Source organism: Durio zibethinus, chromosome 14 (assembly GCF_047325235.1).
Source record: "Durio zibethinus cultivar Kanyao isolate XHJ-2024 chromosome 14, ASM4732523v1, whole genome shotgun sequence".
In the NCBI taxonomy this organism is placed as follows: domain Eukaryota; kingdom Viridiplantae; phylum Streptophyta; class Magnoliopsida; order Malvales; family Malvaceae; genus Durio; species Durio zibethinus.
This window is the reverse complement of record NC_143175.1, coordinates 355,827-372,237: the sequence shown is the minus strand read 5'-3', so window position 1 is coordinate 372,237 and position 16,411 is coordinate 355,827. Positions and strand designations below refer to the sequence as shown.

General features: G+C 35.3%; 3 protein-coding genes across 7 annotated transcripts; 1 reads left to right on the top strand and 2 right to left on the bottom strand.

Moving 5' to 3' along the window:
• Positions 1 to 4,553: 4,553 nt before the first annotated feature.
• Positions 4,554 to 6,927, bottom strand: LOC111294428 (uncharacterized). Its single transcript, XM_022887721.2, has 3 exons — positions 6,723 to 6,927; positions 5,889 to 6,037; positions 4,554 to 4,895 (listed from the first exon to the last, which is right to left on the bottom strand). The coding sequence occupies exons 1-3, from the start codon at positions 6,817 to 6,819 to the stop codon at positions 4,818 to 4,820; spliced, it is 324 nt and encodes a 107-aa protein (XP_022743456.1). The 5' UTR covers positions 6,820 to 6,927; the 3' UTR covers positions 4,554 to 4,817.
• An 815-nt stretch (positions 6,928 to 7,742) lies between these two features.
• Positions 7,743 to 9,643, bottom strand: LOC111295018 (putative glycerol-3-phosphate acyltransferase 3). The gene is made up of 2 exons (XM_022888361.2): positions 8,912 to 9,643; positions 7,743 to 8,803 (listed from the first exon to the last, which is right to left on the bottom strand). Exons 1-2 carry the CDS (start codon positions 9,629 to 9,631, stop codon positions 7,925 to 7,927), a joined length of 1,599 nt encoding a protein of 532 aa, XP_022744096.1. The 5' UTR covers positions 9,632 to 9,643; the 3' UTR covers positions 7,743 to 7,924.
• Positions 9,644 to 11,287: 1,644 nt separating this feature from the next.
• LOC111295752 (importin subunit alpha-4) lies at positions 11,288 to 16,127 on the top strand. Of its 5 annotated transcripts, none has more exons than XM_022889456.2 (10): positions 11,288 to 11,598; positions 12,340 to 12,436; positions 12,532 to 12,623; positions 12,712 to 12,843; positions 13,192 to 13,377; positions 13,510 to 13,673; positions 13,939 to 14,017; positions 14,316 to 14,444; positions 14,749 to 14,876; positions 15,412 to 16,127. In XM_022889456.2, the coding sequence occupies exons 1-10, from the start codon at positions 11,377 to 11,379 to the stop codon at positions 15,791 to 15,793; spliced, it is 1,611 nt and encodes a 536-aa protein (XP_022745191.2). In that variant the 5' UTR covers positions 11,288 to 11,376; the 3' UTR covers positions 15,794 to 16,127. The 5 variants fall into 5 exon arrangements, with proteins under 5 accessions (XP_022745191.2, XP_022745190.2, XP_089599155.1 ...); XM_022889455.2 differs by having other exon boundaries at positions 12,289 to 12,436; XM_089743029.1 differs by having other exon boundaries at positions 12,251 to 12,436.
• Positions 16,128 to 16,411: the final 284 nt, after the last annotated feature.

The window sequence follows — 16,411 nt, the reverse complement described above, 5'->3', positions numbered from 1 at the left end:
TTTAATTTAATGATTAATGCATGTTTCTTTTATTCAAATAACATGATTCAAATTTTTTTAAAATAAAAAATATTAATACTAATCAAATTTATCTTTGTCATAAATTTTAAATACAGTTATATAATGGATAAGTTAGTAAACTTAAGCAAAACTCAAAATTAGAAATTAAGTTTGTGATGTGAGAGTCGAATGCCCTAAGTAATATTGGCCAAATTGGCATACACGTTGCCCTAAACGTTGTGATCAGGAGATGCTTAGTTGGTTCATTCCATCATTTATAACTGATAGATGAAGGCATGATGATACACCTTCAAATCAAATCAAATTAATCCAAAACAAACAAAGGGCATAATGTCATTGACTCATTTCATTATCAGACTTCTTGTTATCCCTGTTATAGGTAATGACAAGTGTTCCAGAGTGGCATGCCACATGTCAGTTCTTGGTGGTATCTGATTTTGACATATATAATTATGCCATGTTAGCAACAAAATGATGCTTCTTCATTGGATCAACCACCGTGTATTCTACTTCTACCACTGTATTATTCTCCCCCTCTTTTTGTTATAGTATAGTATAGTATATAAATTAGAAAGAGCTTCACTAAAAATTGCTAAATTCTTCTGGTTGAGTGGCTTTAATTCATTCACCAACTTCCATCACATCGGGCTTGGATTAGCCTTTAAACACAACTTGCTTCATCCAAATTCCCTGCTTAATCTTGACCTTTAATGGTGGAAATCAAGAGAGTTTAATAAACAAGGAAGCCACAGTAAAGGACAAAACAAGTGATCGCTTTTGAGTTGTCAAAAGGTCCAATCACCATAAGGATTAGGGAGGAGGTCCCAACAAAGCAGGAAACAAAGGGGAAGACGACAAAATTTATGTCAAACAGAAAGGAGGGAGAAGGGCAGTTTGCCTTTGCCCACATGTGGAGTTAACGGTGCTGCTGTGCTGCTGTGCTGCTGTGCTAGTGCGCCCCATAAATGAAACTCGTGGCCTCATTCGTTGGATCTCAATGTCCTAATTGTGATTCCTTGTCTCGTGACAAAAAGGAGTTTTTGACTCTCAAGTATCAACATCTTTGCATCTGTTGGGGCCCCGTTGGGACATTTCCCACACGTGGTCCTATCCTTTGTGGCTTGGATTGTGACCCTTAACTCATGCAGGAGCCTCACGACTTGACCACCCCATTCTTTCTTTGCTTTAGGATAACAGCTCAGGCTCCTTGTATGTCATCAATTTCCCGTCATTTTTTTGGGCTTTGTTGCAATGCATGGTTAGTGTTGGGCCAATCGGTGAGTGTTAGTATATTTGGACTTGGGATCATCAAAGGCCCAACTCAGTATCAGTTTTTAATATCCCAATACCTATTAGCTAGAACTCAAGACTAGAGTCGATCAAGGCTCTTCTTTTTGAGAAATGAAGACATGCAGTAGGTTTGGTTGTTATAAGCGACCTGCAGGGAGCTTGTTCGTTGCTTCTTTGCCTCATCATTCAGATGAGCTGCCATCGCGGGTTCCTCACAGGCTTAGGGAATCCTTCCTTTTTTTTTTTTTTGTTGGTGAACGAATGAGCAGTGACGAACTTAAACTGATTGGTACGAAGTATGAGTCAAACCCACATGTTTAGTACTCTATTAAATTACGGTGAATATCTTTATATACAATTTTATTATCTTCCTCTTAATTCCTCTAATTAAATTTCCAATTATTTTCAACAAATATTAATGGGAAAAGGTTGAAAAACACAAGAAAACAGATCTCATTTTTAATACTTTCCCATGGCGTACGTGGACACAGGATTTGATATTAAGCAAGAATAAAAAGCTGATCAATTTGAGTAATGGACAAATTCTTCAACACATATATATTAGAAGTCTTTCAAAATAATATATATATATATATATATATATATGCAAGCAGAGAATTCACATTGCAATCTAGATATGTACTTTTATAATCTGTGGTTAAAAAACACTACTGCAAAAACTGAAAATAACCATAAATTAGTAATGATAAGATTGCATTAACAAATTCTAAAAATATCTTAATTAGTTATTACTCCCTGATTTGTTTTGTTTTGTTTAGTAATAATTCTCTTTCTCTCCCCCGCTACCCAAAGGTACATACCAATTCATATGATTCTGTGAATTTGGTTGCCAAAAAAGATGAGAATAATGCAGGAAAAATTATTTCATTAGGAAAAATAAATAAAAAATATGTAAAATTAATGAAGAACCCTCCTCCGATTCTGCCAAAACGTTAACGACATGATTTGGGCTTAGCTCTCAATCCTGTGCATGCGTGCTTCTATTTACTTAGCAGCTTTGATTCTCTGATTTTTTTTTTCATTTTCGTTTTGGTTTTCTTACGTTTTTGTCAGGGAAAAAGGGAGACCAGGTTCATGACATGGTATGCGATCGTTTTGTAGAATTATATGTGTTTATGAAAAATGTTACTACTAGAAGAATTCAAATTAACGAATGGATCGTCTTTCTGAACCTATGTATAATGAAGAGAATTTAATACCCTTTTCACTGTTTAAGAGAAGTTTGGATTTTGAAATCATACTAGTGGTCTTCAGCTTTATTAATTATGATGAGCTTTATACATAAAAGTAGAAAATATGATTTCTCTTGTGATATTGATGGTTCCTGGCAGGAATCTCTCAGAAAATCAAGACTTTTTCCTTTCATCTATCTCATGTATTGAGGTTTGATCCGACTTGCTTAATTAGAAGTTATAGTAGGGAGCACTTGATGTTAACAGAGAGTGTGGATGGGTAAAAATATTGAAGGTATTCAACAATTTTTCCTGGAAAATTATATATATGAAAACGTAAGGGATTGGAGATATATATATATATATATAGATATATCTATATATATATTCTGCTTCATGATATTAGAGAATGGGATGAAATTTTTTAATACATTGGGCATGTCAATATGGATAAAATAGATTCAAGGAAAAGCAATGTAGTTCTTTATTTGGAAAGTGGTGACAACACAAGTCAAGGAGATGAAACCAAGCGACATCGTCTTAGACAGCTTCCTAACGAAAGAATTGATCGGGATGAAGCTGCAACTCAAAATGAATCAGTATTGATCAATACAATTAGCAAGAATTCATTTATTTCAGGAGAGGGCGTAATGATCAACGTGGGGGATGATGTGAGGGTAGAGGCAGGGCCAATGCGAGATAGTATGGAGAAGAAAACGTTGGGGGAGAAACAGACAAATGGGGGATGTAAGAAGCCTCCTAAACCACCGCGGCCTCCTAGTGGCCCATCGTTGAATGAAGCTGATATGAAGTTGGTTAGAGAAATTTCTCAACTTTCGAGGTTGAGGCGTGCAAGGTATGAAAGAAATTAGGCATTAAAGAAAATGAGTGCTGATAAGGCATCTTCGTCAAAGAGTAATGTTTTTGCAGTGACAATCACAATTCTCTTCATTTTTGTCATAATCTTCCAAGTTACCAAGCTTGCCACCCCAGGATTAATTTGCATGTTTTTTAAATTGTTTCTTTGTGCTTATAATGCCATCAATGAAACTATATAAATGGCCTTCAATTGAACATGTTAATTACTATTTTTCTTCAAGTTGGTTTCTTATTTTCCCCATTAGACTTTTCAAGCTCATATTTGCTGATAGAAATCGTGTTTTTTTTTTTTTTTTTTTCTATTTACCTTTTAGGTATTTTGGGTTCTCATGTATGATGCTGATTGGATTAGGGTTCTTCAAAATTGCACATATATACCAAGGTATGATGCTTTTCTGTAGAGCTATGATGAAATTGGTTTGTTTCACCTCTTACAGCATTTTAACTATGATTTTTTTCGCTCTGCAAGTATCCAATGAAACATGGATTTAATATTGTAGGTTGAGGGGAACTGCTCCCGGATATGTTAAAGTTTTGCAAAATTATTGAATGTGGTGCAGACATACTTGGTTGCAATTCAGTCTAATACCTTTTTATTATTTAGGCAACTTTACTGCATGCTATCGATAGCGAATAAGAGCAAGTTTGAGGTTGACAATGAGATTTTCGAGAACGTAGTCATGGAAGAACGAAATTTCTTGGTAATGGGATATCAAGGGTCGAGCTGGTCCTGATACTGACATGATCGAGTCCATAAAGCTTTGGAATGAGGGGTACATAATTAGTTTCTCCAAAGCAGCCGGTGCTATTATGAATAGTCAACTGCTCTTAAGAGGCTAGAGTTGCAAATTGCAATTTATATATCCGGAAATTTGTTTAGAAAGCTAATTTTATTTTTTTCAATTCTCGACGCAAAAGAGAAAAGAAAGGGCTCTGCTGTCTGGATATTCCAAAGTCCTATTTCTCTATTAACAATTAGCGGACAGAATTGAATACTGCTGATGCAAGGCTTTGGAACCCGATCAGCCATGGTCTTACACAGAAATACTGCAGATTCGCTATGCCCTTTCCTTTTGTTGTTCTGTTAATTTACGCAAACATGCATTTCAGATATTACATTAACAGATGGAAGTGAAACACTGGAACACTAAATAAGGGCAGCGGAACCACTCAAGAAGAAATCATATAATTTGGATGAAGAATAATATATCCAGCAAGTCCAATTTGCTTCACTAAATTCAGGGCGCCATGCATCGGAGATTGACCTAGATCACTAAACTTAATGGCCATTGAAACGAGAAAGGTAACCAACGGTTACAAATAGAAGCCAAAAATCCCAAGACTTTTTCAGTCTTGCATAGAAACATTCGTCCCTCCACCATTCTGGGGTAAAGCAAAATCTTAGTATAGCTCCCGAAGAATGAGACCTGTTAATTAGGCCTCCACGGGTTCAGCTCTCGGCCTCCACAGACCCAGCCTATATTTGTGGGCATATTTCAGTATCAGCTTTCTCTGCAAGACCAAAATCGAAACCATGGATGACTAACTCAGTCCTTGTAGAAATTAAATGACAAGTCTACAAACATACCTTTTAAATAGCAAAGCTTTTTGCACCCAAAAAAACACACACATTCATAAGATAACAAGATTATTGAGGGTGTTAAATTTTGTTAGGAAAAATGGATGAAAGTGCCACAATATGGCAGTAAAATTGCACATATCAAGAATCTATGCAAACATTATACACTTTATGTAACAATTAGTAATCCTAGCCATAGGATCTAACTTGTAAGGTTGATGATAAACCAGCACATGCTCAATAGTTAACACTAAAAGCATCTTCTCTAAAACCCAGTAAAAAGTTTTTTCGTTGTTTTCAGAAAGAGAATTAACAAGGTAGAGGGCAAAGTTCTCAAACTTTATGATACAAGCTTAAAAGCAATCACCTGCTCATGTCAAGAAAAGTAAAGCCTAACCCACTGACAACAAACAAACTGCCCAGCCCAACAATGTCCTCTGAAAGAGATGAGAATACACTCTAAACTACAGCTGCTAAATCATTCTATCAATTTTAATTCCATTCTATTTTATCCTAATTTTTCAAACTATTCGTCAGCTCCCATATCCATAAGCTTAAACTTTGGTAGATCCTAAGCGTTACATGCTAGTGAACTACTCAAACTAGCTTACTATGTTAAGCAATCAAGCAAATAATAAACATAAGGCTTTAGAGTAAGGCATAAAAGAACAGTATCTTAATAGTTTAGCCAGCTGCAATTCCAGTTTGATAAGCAACAAGCTAGGACTTTATCTCCTAAACTAGGAGCAGCATTGTTGGAGCAGTAAAAAAACTTATATACACAAAAGCTATTAATGATACCGCATAACTGGATAATCAAACTATAATTGCATAAAAGTAGGATGCATAAGTGTTCATGCAGTTGCTAACATAGGCATATATACTAAACACAATTTATGTTTAAAGTGTGAGTTGGGAATTATTACATGTTTGCAAGGAATTCCAAGTTTCTTGAGCTTAAGAGTACGGGTGACAAGGAGTTTCTGAAAGTCACCAATCTCAGATTCCAGCTTTGCCACATGAGTTTCAACCCCATTCCCTACTCCATTCAGAAATTCTGGTATTCCAACCTTCACTGCAATAATAACAAGATCACTTCTCAAATTCATTTTTCACCATTTTAAGATTACAATTATCCAAAGAAATGACATTTAAAATATAATTACTTTCGGGAAAATAAATTCTCCTTACGACACAAGGGAAAACCGACCCTTATCACCTGCCTTAGTTCAGGTAATTTTTCTTTAGCCTTTTACTTAGCTTGTAGACATGAAAAAGGACCAAGTTCATGTTGAATAAGGTAAGGTCTATGTAGCTATTTTAGCCAGAAATTTCTTGAGAATCCTAATAATCTAAACAACATGAATAAAAAGCTTTTTCATCTCTTCTTTTCAACCATTTTCTTATAAAAAAAAAAAAATTAAAAAAAAAAAAAAAAAACAAGCCAACTCAAATTAGCATTATTCAGATATTCATGCAAGTTCAGTGAACCATAAAAAAAGATTCAAACTTTATCCTCATTTCTTCATTCTTCTGAGCAATACTAGAAGCATGAAAAATATAAACTTCCTCTCAACAGTTAACCAAACGGCCAAACAAAAAGCCTAAAGAAGCAAAACCCACAAAACTAACAAGTAAAGCACAAATAATATTATATTGCTTTCCCAGGAACCAAACAGAACCAAGGGAATGTTTCGTTTACGGTCTAACAGTTAACTAATGTTCTAGCTATTGTTTATAATGCAAAGAGAAGATCTTACCAATAAAAGGACTGGACTTGGAGAAGGACCTCGAGAACCCATATGGACTTGAAATAGGAAATGCCCTTGTCTTGTTCAGAATTTGCATCCATGCCATCGTTAGGATTGATTTGCAAACAGAGGCAAAGCTTTTAGGTCTCTGTTTAGCTGTGAGCAACTGTTGGGGTTTTTGCCAGGGTTGGGAGGGGGGGATGGAGGGGATGAAGTTTTGGGCTACCTAAAACTCCCCGTTTTATTTAGGCCAATAATTTTTTTTTTTTATTTTTTAATGGGAAAATTGCTTTTGACATTTCTCAAATTTGAAGTAAATATCATTTTCAATGCTTAAATTTTAAAAAATTGATTCCTATATTTTGGTCATAACAAAAAGATATTAACTTAAAATTAATTTCCTTTTTTAATTTTGTTTTGTTAAAAAAAAAAAAAAACTAAAATTTGAAGTAAATATCGTTTTGATGCCTAAATTTTAAAAAAATAATATATTGATTCATATGCTTTGATGGTTAAAAAACAATATTCACTTAAAATTAAAAGCCTTTCTTTTTTCTTTAAAAAAAAAAAAAATCTTATAACTTTTACTTGTTTCTGTTTTGTAAAATAAAAATTCTAATTACTTTACAATTAATTAATGTTTGCATATAACTTGATATGAAATGTGAACTCGTATAAATTGATATAAAAATATTGCTTAACATAATAATTCATGTGTTTATATCGTATTTATATTTAAACAACAAGAATAATATTATATTTTTCTTACAATATAAATTATAATGTTATTTTTTTTTATAGTAATAGAACTACAAATATAAATTATAGTTATTTAAAAAATATATAAATTAGAGTGAGGTTTAAAATACTTCTACCTCCATTAGAATTTATCTGTTACTACATGTGTATTCAATGCATATGCTAAAACTTGACGTTAGCTAAGTTCCTTTGTTGCCGCATGCAGTAAACAAGTGAAACAGAAAATCAGTTAAACAAGAACATCGAAAAAGCAAAACAAAGTTCCACTCGTTGCTTTAGAATATTGTGACATTAGATTTGATCTATTCATCATTAACATAACGTTGTACGGAAACAAAAGTCCAATTACAGAGCAGCAGCTAAGATTAATTTTCAACTACCCAAATCCCCATATCCCAGAATATTCCACACACACAAATAATGAAACCAACTTTTGAGAAGATTTCTTTTGATTATATGGTAGAGACAATTCCCTCATTTCCTGCCAACATGATATACTTGTCTTTTCTTGTCAAAGATGTACACTGGAAATTCAAGGCTTCGGCAATTTGTGACTGCACGTGATTGGCTACCTCAAACTTTGATTTCCCTCCTCCTTGGCATGTAAAAGATTTTGGTAGCTTCCCAAGAATCCTAAGAGAGCAGTGACTTGTTGGATTCATGAGCAAGAAAAGGGGGTCTAAGTATTTATATCCGCTGGCTGTTGTTCCGTAAAACATGCTAACTTGGAAATCGATGGCAACGGGAACTATCTCATCGCTTATCTCTGCAAATAAAGGACTAAACCTGAGTAAATAGGGCTCCCTGCAAGTGGTTCCTTCAGGACAAATAACTAGGTCACCTTGTTTCAGTTGCTTCTCTATCATCTTTGAGTCTTTCTCCTTGTTTCTTGTTAACCGAACTGTCTTAATTGGAGCAAACAGCTCTGAAACACGACTTAAACTGTATGTGACTGCAGTCAGAGGTTGCCCAAGACCCATTGAAATATAGATTGGATCAAGCAGAGTTCTGTGGTTGCATACATAGAGCACACCCCCTTGTTTCTGCTCATGATCATAAGCTCGGTCAGGAAAGGAGCTAATTAAGGTGCCTTTCAAACCTGTAAAGCATAAGAATGGCACAGACAACTTGTATGGTAACAGGTAGAAGGCTGTTGCTCTAGCAAAGAGTAGGAAAATCCCGAATGGAATCCACATGAACATAAATAAAGTAGCAATAGGGGTTGGCCGGAAAGCCAATCTTCCATCATGGAAAATCAATGGTCTTGGATATTTCGCCCTGGGAAGGGCTCGCCAGTTCTTCTTGTCAGCTTCACTTACCATGTAAAGAACCTGATAGCATAACAGAAGTTACAGAAGAATTACTTTTGATAAAAGTTAGAAACGAAAGAAAAAACATGGAGGAGAAAGGAAAGAGAGATTCAGGCAAGAATGACAAACCTCACAATAAGAAAAGAGTTGCTGATCAAGGGAGTTGTGAAAGCAACCGATGCCAATAACAGATGAGTCCATTCTCTCCTCCCCAAGAATCTCTTTCAGCTCCAGGAAAGCACTGCTCTCCTTTTCCTCCATCAGGCCTATAAAATGCCCACAAACTACCTTCAATTCTCTCCCCACAACAGCCTCAACCCTCAAGTAGTCTTTCAAAAAGCAGTCCACCATAACTCTAGGCATATCGGTCACTCCTATTTTTCTACCACCACATTTCATCACCATATCAAAGCCTTCAGTCCCGACATCTTCCAAAAAGAACTTGGGCAAGACAGTTTTTCCAATACTAAAACTTTCCTCTTTTAAACCGACAAAGCAAACAAAAACCATAATCTTCAGCCCCCATTCTTTACCAACCAAACAAATGATAGGGTACAAAAGAAACAAAACGAAAGCTCTTAAGGGCCCTCCAGCTTCAAAGGCTACTAGCAAGAAGTAGGGGAAGAGTGAAGAAGATTTCAAGAGTGCCTCTTCCATATGAAACATCAATGTTTTCTTTGAAAGTATTTCTACTCCATTTGCAAGAAAAGAATATTTGTTGAATTGGGAGTGGCGCATGGGAGTTGCTAGATTTTCTCTGGAAGTATATTTTATTTTTGTGACCATGATTTTTTGCAAGAAGAGAAAAGCTTTCGGGCTGTGTTGTTTTCCATCCATAATTTTTGACATTTTCTTAAATATGGATGAGCTTTTATACAGATGTGGTTAGTTAATATGAATCTAAAGGAGTCTGAACTCTAGGCAAAATACCAGAAATGATATTTGGATTAGTCTAGTTCTCATTTCTCAATCAGCTTAGACACAGAGTCCAAGTCCATAATTATATCTACAATGTATCCACTCATTTCAGACAAAAAATTTAATTACCTGTGAGATAAAGTGTAGCCATCAGCCATGAATGACTTTATATCTGTACAAAGTTCATTTTGTTTTGATGAAAATAAACATCCAATTTCCTGTGAACATTTTGAACGGTGAAACATCAGATGATGTTGTGTTAATTGCATGATCTTATATAGTATTTTTCGAAAACAAAACCATTTTCGTAGGACTCATATGAAATTGTTGGCTAAATAATTAAGAAAACAAAGATGTGGAGTAAGGAGGGCAGTTAAGATAAGAAGTTCACATTTGAAGAAATGGTGTGGGTGCATGTGAGCGAACATTGTGATCGGTGGGAGGAGTACTGGACATTTGAACAGGTCAACATTGACATATATAGTCCTTATACGCAACTGCTTACCTGCCAAATATGAATAATTCCCTTGTACCAAATGGCTTCTGATTTTGTAGGTGTCATCACGAAATCACCATCACAAATCAGATTTATTTAATTAAAATCTTTAAACCTAAATGTTCGGATTATGCCTTAAACATGAAGGTATATATATTTTTCATTTTTTTTGCTAAATAAGCGTGTTCCTTAAACATGAAGGTATGTATATTTTCCATTTTTTTTTGGTTATTTTATGAAATTTTAATCCAAATTGGGCATTATGTTAGTAATGAAAAGTTGCACAAACATAGCAAAAGACAATGGTAAATAAAAATTAAAATGATGGTAAGATGTGTTGAACTAGATAGAAAGGGATAATTCATTGGTGAATAAATTTTTAGGGCCTTTGAAAGGTGAGGAAACCAAAAAAAAAAAAAAAAAATCAAAGAAGAATGTCATTTCCTGTATGAAAATGCATGGTGATCAGTTAGGTATTGATAAACAACATTTTTGACGACCACCAAGAAGAAGGAGTGTGGTCTCTTTCGCTAGGTTAAATAAAATAAATATGATGTAAACAGCAATGCAACCCATCATCAATTATTGATTTAGAAATTACAATATATATTTATATAAAAATATAGCTTCTTTTTATTTTTTTTTCCACCCAAATGCTTACATCCTGTTGTTTTTGTTGCCTTCGCTTTGGGAGTTAATTTCACATACTGCATAAAGATAGTTTGGACCCTTCTTTTTGCATGGCCAACCCACGACATATCCCGCTTGAGTTTTGGGACTGGAGTTTTACGTAGTGCCCATGAGCCCTGTCTTCGGGCCATGCTTGACAATAACGTGGGTCTAGCATTTTTTTTTTTTGTTTCATTATTAAATCATATTTTAGAAAAATTCTCATGAAGATTTTGAGAATAATATATTTTTTATTTTAAAATTTTAAAAATATATTTGGGAATGGATCTCACATTCTTTTTTTTTTTTATATATATATATATTTATTTGTTTTTTAATCCTTGGAAAGGACGGCCCAGCCCATTTGCATGACCGTGTCACAATCTCTCTCTAGTCTCTACCCTCCACCTCCACCACTGTCCACTGCCCACCCGCGATCTCCCTTTCATTTCTTCTTCAGTGTCATTTCTACAAACACAAGTATACAAACCCAAGCATTCAAAAGGAGAGAATGTCGCTTCGGCCAGGTACCCGAACTGAGGCGCGGAAGAAGAGTTATAAGACCGGAGTGGATGCGGAGGAGGCCAGGAGGAGGAGAGAGGACAATTTGGTTGAGATCAGGAAGAACAAGCGCGAAGACAATCTTCTTAAAAAGCGGAGGGAAGGCCTTCTGCTTCAGTCTCAGCAGCCTTCGCTCGATGCTGGCCAAAATGCTACCACTATCGAAAAAAGGGTACCTTTCGTTTTCTTGGTTATGGTTTTCAACTGTTTGAGTTTTCGATTGATGGGTTTGATTTTGTTGATGGTAAAATTTGGGATCTTGATGCAACTGAGCTTATTGCTGTGTTTCTTATCTTAGTTATCATTGCCGTTATTATTCAATTAGAATTATTAATTCTTAAGGTCAGAAAGGAAGGATTTTCTTTTAGTACCTTCAGTTAGAAAAATGAATAGATTCATGGAGATTTGGGTTCTTAATTTTTATGCGTATTTAATAGGGTAGCTACTTTATTATTTCATTGTTTTGGTTTTGAGATCTGAGTACCTTTTGATTGAAGGGTTTGTCTTAATTTCCTGTTTGTGTTAATTTGAAAAGAAAGGGGAAAGAGCGGGTTTAAGGTTGTGGATTAGAATGACAATGTTCTGATATTCTATGATCTAGTAGCTTTTCAATGAAGCATGGGGAGCAGTGTTTTCTTCCAATATCCATTGGCTGTTTTGTTTTTTTGCTGATAAAATGGATGTAGGTAAGGAAAAGACTTAGCATTTTAGATCTTATCTCTTTTATCGTTTGGGGTTTGGGAAATTTAAATGTCTATACATGTACTCTTTTTGAAGTTAGGATATCCAAACATCAATCCTGCTTGAATGTTGAAAAAGTGCAGGAAAGGATTTGTTATGGTTCTGATCCTCCAAATTTTAGGCTTTTGATTATTTGGATCCTGAACATAGTATTCCTGATGATATCCAACAGTTGGAAAATATTCCTTTGATGGTACAAGGGGTGTGGTCTGACGATCCTACCTCACAGTTAGAAGCCACAACTCAGTTTAGGAAGCTGTTGTCAATAGGTAAGCATTATTTCCTAATTCCTATTCTTAAAACAGTTCTTTTGTTAAGGAGTATGGCGATTTACGTTATTGACTTTTATCTGCTTTGCTTGTAGAGCGCAGTCCTCCAATTGATGAAGTGATCAAAGCTGGAGTTGTCCCTCGGTTTGTAGAGTTTCTTGGAAGGCAGGATGTGCCCCAATTGCAAGTACAGTGTTTTGTTTCTTTTGTTTGAATTAAAATAATTTGTTTAGGAAATATTATTATTACTGGGACTGAGTTCCATTTGATTTTAGTTTGAGGCTGCCTGGGCTTTGACCAACGTTGCCTCTGGCACATCTGAGCACACACGGGTTGTTATTGAACATGGTGCTGTCCCAATGTTTGTGCAACTGCTTAGCTCTGCTAGTGATGATGTTAGAGAGCAGGTCTGTTCTTGTTTCATTAACTCATCTGTATCATCTGTAACCGTGTAGAGTGATAAAATTTTCTTACTTTCCATGTAACTTAGATCATTAATGTTTTAGTTCTACATTTTCTACATGTGCTTAACCTGTCACTCTAGCATATTTTCCATCATGTCCTAAGTTGCTTTGCTTCCTCCTTTTAGAGTAATTTATGTTGGAATTTATTTCCTTACACTATATTTTATTTGCATCATTTTTTTTGTCCTTTTTATGTTTAACCACATTTAATTTGTGTGTATGTGTTCTATTAACTATTGCATAGCAGCAGCAATTTATGCGATTGCTATCCTTACCCTATTTTTTGCTTAGGCTGTATGGGCTTTAGGTAATGTTGCGGGTGATTCACCAAGTTGTAGAGATCTAGTTCTTGGTAATGGTGCACTTATGCCATTGTTAGCTCAGTTAAATGAACGCTCCAAATTATCCATGTTGAGGAATGCTACGTGGACATTATCTAATTTTTGCCGTGGCAAGCCTCCAACGCCATTTGAGCAGGTAGAGACTTTGGGAGGTTTCTGTTGAATTTGTGATAAGAGAAGTTTTCACGATTAGTTTATTATTGATTTTTGGCACAATATGTTTTGATAACTTATGGAGGTTTTGACAAAAATCTTGTGTTCTTTTCAGGTGAAGCCTGCTTTACCAATTCTACGGGAACTTATCTACTTGAATGATGAAGAAGTTCTGACAGATGCTTGCTGGGCACTATCTTATCTTTCAGATGGCACAAATGACAAAATTCAGGCTGTGATTGAAGCTGGGGTCTGCCAACGACTGGTGGAACTTCTAGGGTAAGCTTATGATACTCTACAACATACTTGAATGTTAACTACCGATAGGTTGTAATACTCTACAAAATACTTGAATGTTAACTACTGTTAGGTTGTAATCATTTTCTCAGCATGCACCCTCTCCATTTTGGCTACTGTCAATAGTTTTTGCTTCTGTCAATAGTTTTTGCTTCTGTCAAGGGTTTTTATGTCTGTATACTTTGTGGGTTATATATGTACTGCAATATTTTGACTACTGGTGCTGACCAAAATTTAATTATTTCAGTCATCCATCGCCTACAGTTCTTATACCTGCTCTTCGGACTGTGGGAAACATTGTCACTGGTGATGATAATCAGACTCAGGTATGAAGTACATTTATGCATGTTCACCGCAGTCTTGGCATCATTACTGTTTTTGTTTGATGCTGGTTGATCTTCTTTTCTATTGTTTACTGAATTCACTTTATTTGTTTCCTTTCGATTGTCATCAATTATCTTTAATCTAATTGTTAGGATATAGTAAACAAACTACATATTCTTTTAAATAGAATCAGTTTTTCAAAACTTTATTGTTGTGATTATACAAAGATAAACAATTGTTGTGAAGTTTTTTCTTTCTTTCCTTTAAAAACTGCAAAGTAACTGCAGGTATATTTTTTAGTTTGTAATTGACAACAAGGTGCTTCCTTATCTCTATCAACTTCTTGTACAAAATCACAAAAAAAGCATCAAGAAAGAAGCTTGTTGGACAATTTCTAATATAACAGCTGGGAATAGAGCTCAAATACAGGTACAGTTTCTCGCTCTGCCTATTCTTTTTTTGAATATTCTATTGCCTTAATGTGTGCTGCAACCAAAAGGTATGATAATTCAATTATCTTTCTTTGGCTGCCTAAGAAGTGCCAATTGTGTCCTTTATGTGTTAGTGATAATTTTAAAATTGTTAATAACATGCTGCAAATTTTAGTTCACTGCAATTGAAGCACTGCTTATTTGAACTGTGACTTCAATTAATACTAGTTCTGGGGCAGTGTCTTTCAAAATTAGAGGCACCCATATTGCTATTGATTATTTGTTGATTTTCTGTGGCACAGGCAGTTATTGAGGCAAATATTATTCTTCCCCTTGTACACCTACTCCAACATGCAGAGTTTGACATTAAGAAGGAGGCTGCATGGGCCATCTCAAATGCCACCTCTGGAGGATCTCATGAGCAGATTCAGTATCTCCTGGTCCCTTTTTGCTTACATTTCACTTTTCATTTTTTGGATCAGACATTCATGTATGTTTATAAAAGACACATGAACACATGTGAACCTCCACATGTAGATTCACTGGAGAATATGGGCTGATATTTTGTTCAAATACAAGATCAGCATCATGGTTCACGCATGTATACTCAGATATCAATGGGTCATGAACTGTCGGTATACTCAACTAAATTATTTAGTTAACAGGATAATAAATGTCCTTATTTTCTCTTGCTTCCAATTTCTTTTGTCATAAATATGTTGACAAATCAATTTTTAGATCATGCATCTAGATTGTCAAGATATAATATTTAATATGTGAATAGCAGCTCTATTGGCCATACTTTTCTGGTCAATGTGTAATGAAAATATCTTTCTCTGGTCCTCATTTGAGCAACCTTGTATAATAATTGTTCTAATCCATTTCACTTAATCATACACATGTGAGACAGTGACGCGGATGCCGCCTTGAATGTGGCAAACTTCATATGATCTGTTATTTTGCAGATTCCTGGTGAGCCAAGGTGGCATTAAGCCACTCTGTGATCTTCTAATTTGTCCAGATCCACGGATTGTGACTGTGTGCCTCGAGGGGCTTGAGAACGTTCTGAAGGTTGGTGAGGCTGATAAGGAAATGGGAATGAACGGTGGAATCAATCTGTATGCACAAATGATTGATGAATATAATGGGTTGGATAAAATTGAAAACCTTCAAAGTCATGACAACCATGAGATTTATGAGAAGGCTGTGAAGATATTGGAGAGATACTGGGCTGAAGAAGAAGAAGATGAACAGAATCTCCATGATGGTGGGAATGAAAATCAGCAAGGCTTTAATTTTGGAGCTAATCAGCCCAGCGTTCCTCCTGGGGGCTTCAAATTTGGTTGAAGTGTTTAGTGTGGGAACTTCGGCACTAGTTTTGTAGGTCTTACTACTTTCCTGGCAGTGAAATTTTTAGACTTGTGTTTGCATTTTCATCCTTGCCAAGGAGTCAGGGTTTTTGTTCTGGCGTAAAGGCTTTTGCTGTCTCTTTTTTTGGTGGGAAATATTTGAAATGTGTTGAAACTTGGAAGGGGTTTTAAACTTGATTGGTACTTCTATATTTTTCTATATTCCATAGGAAAAATATTCCTTGTGATTGTGCTAAAATCTGAAATTAGCATTAATGGTTTTCTTGTACAAAAGTCATTGATAGTGAGGCTTGTCTGTGTCTGTCCTGTTCAAGGCTTGATTTCTGCTTCTTGTTTTGAATAATCAATTGTTTGAGGCTAAATTCTAAAACTCCCTTGCTCAAAAGTGGTGCATATGCAATGTTCCATAGACAAAAGGCTGTTTCAAATGTAGCGGCGACTAATTTTTAGTTTGTGGGTTGCAAAGCCAGTAGTTCTCCTTGGTGATTGGATTTTAGTTTTATGACATTTCAGGGTTTAGTGACTGCTAGTTGGTATCGGAACTACGTATCATTTTAGTTTGCTGGCTTGTCAATTTATAAGAAGATAGATGCAA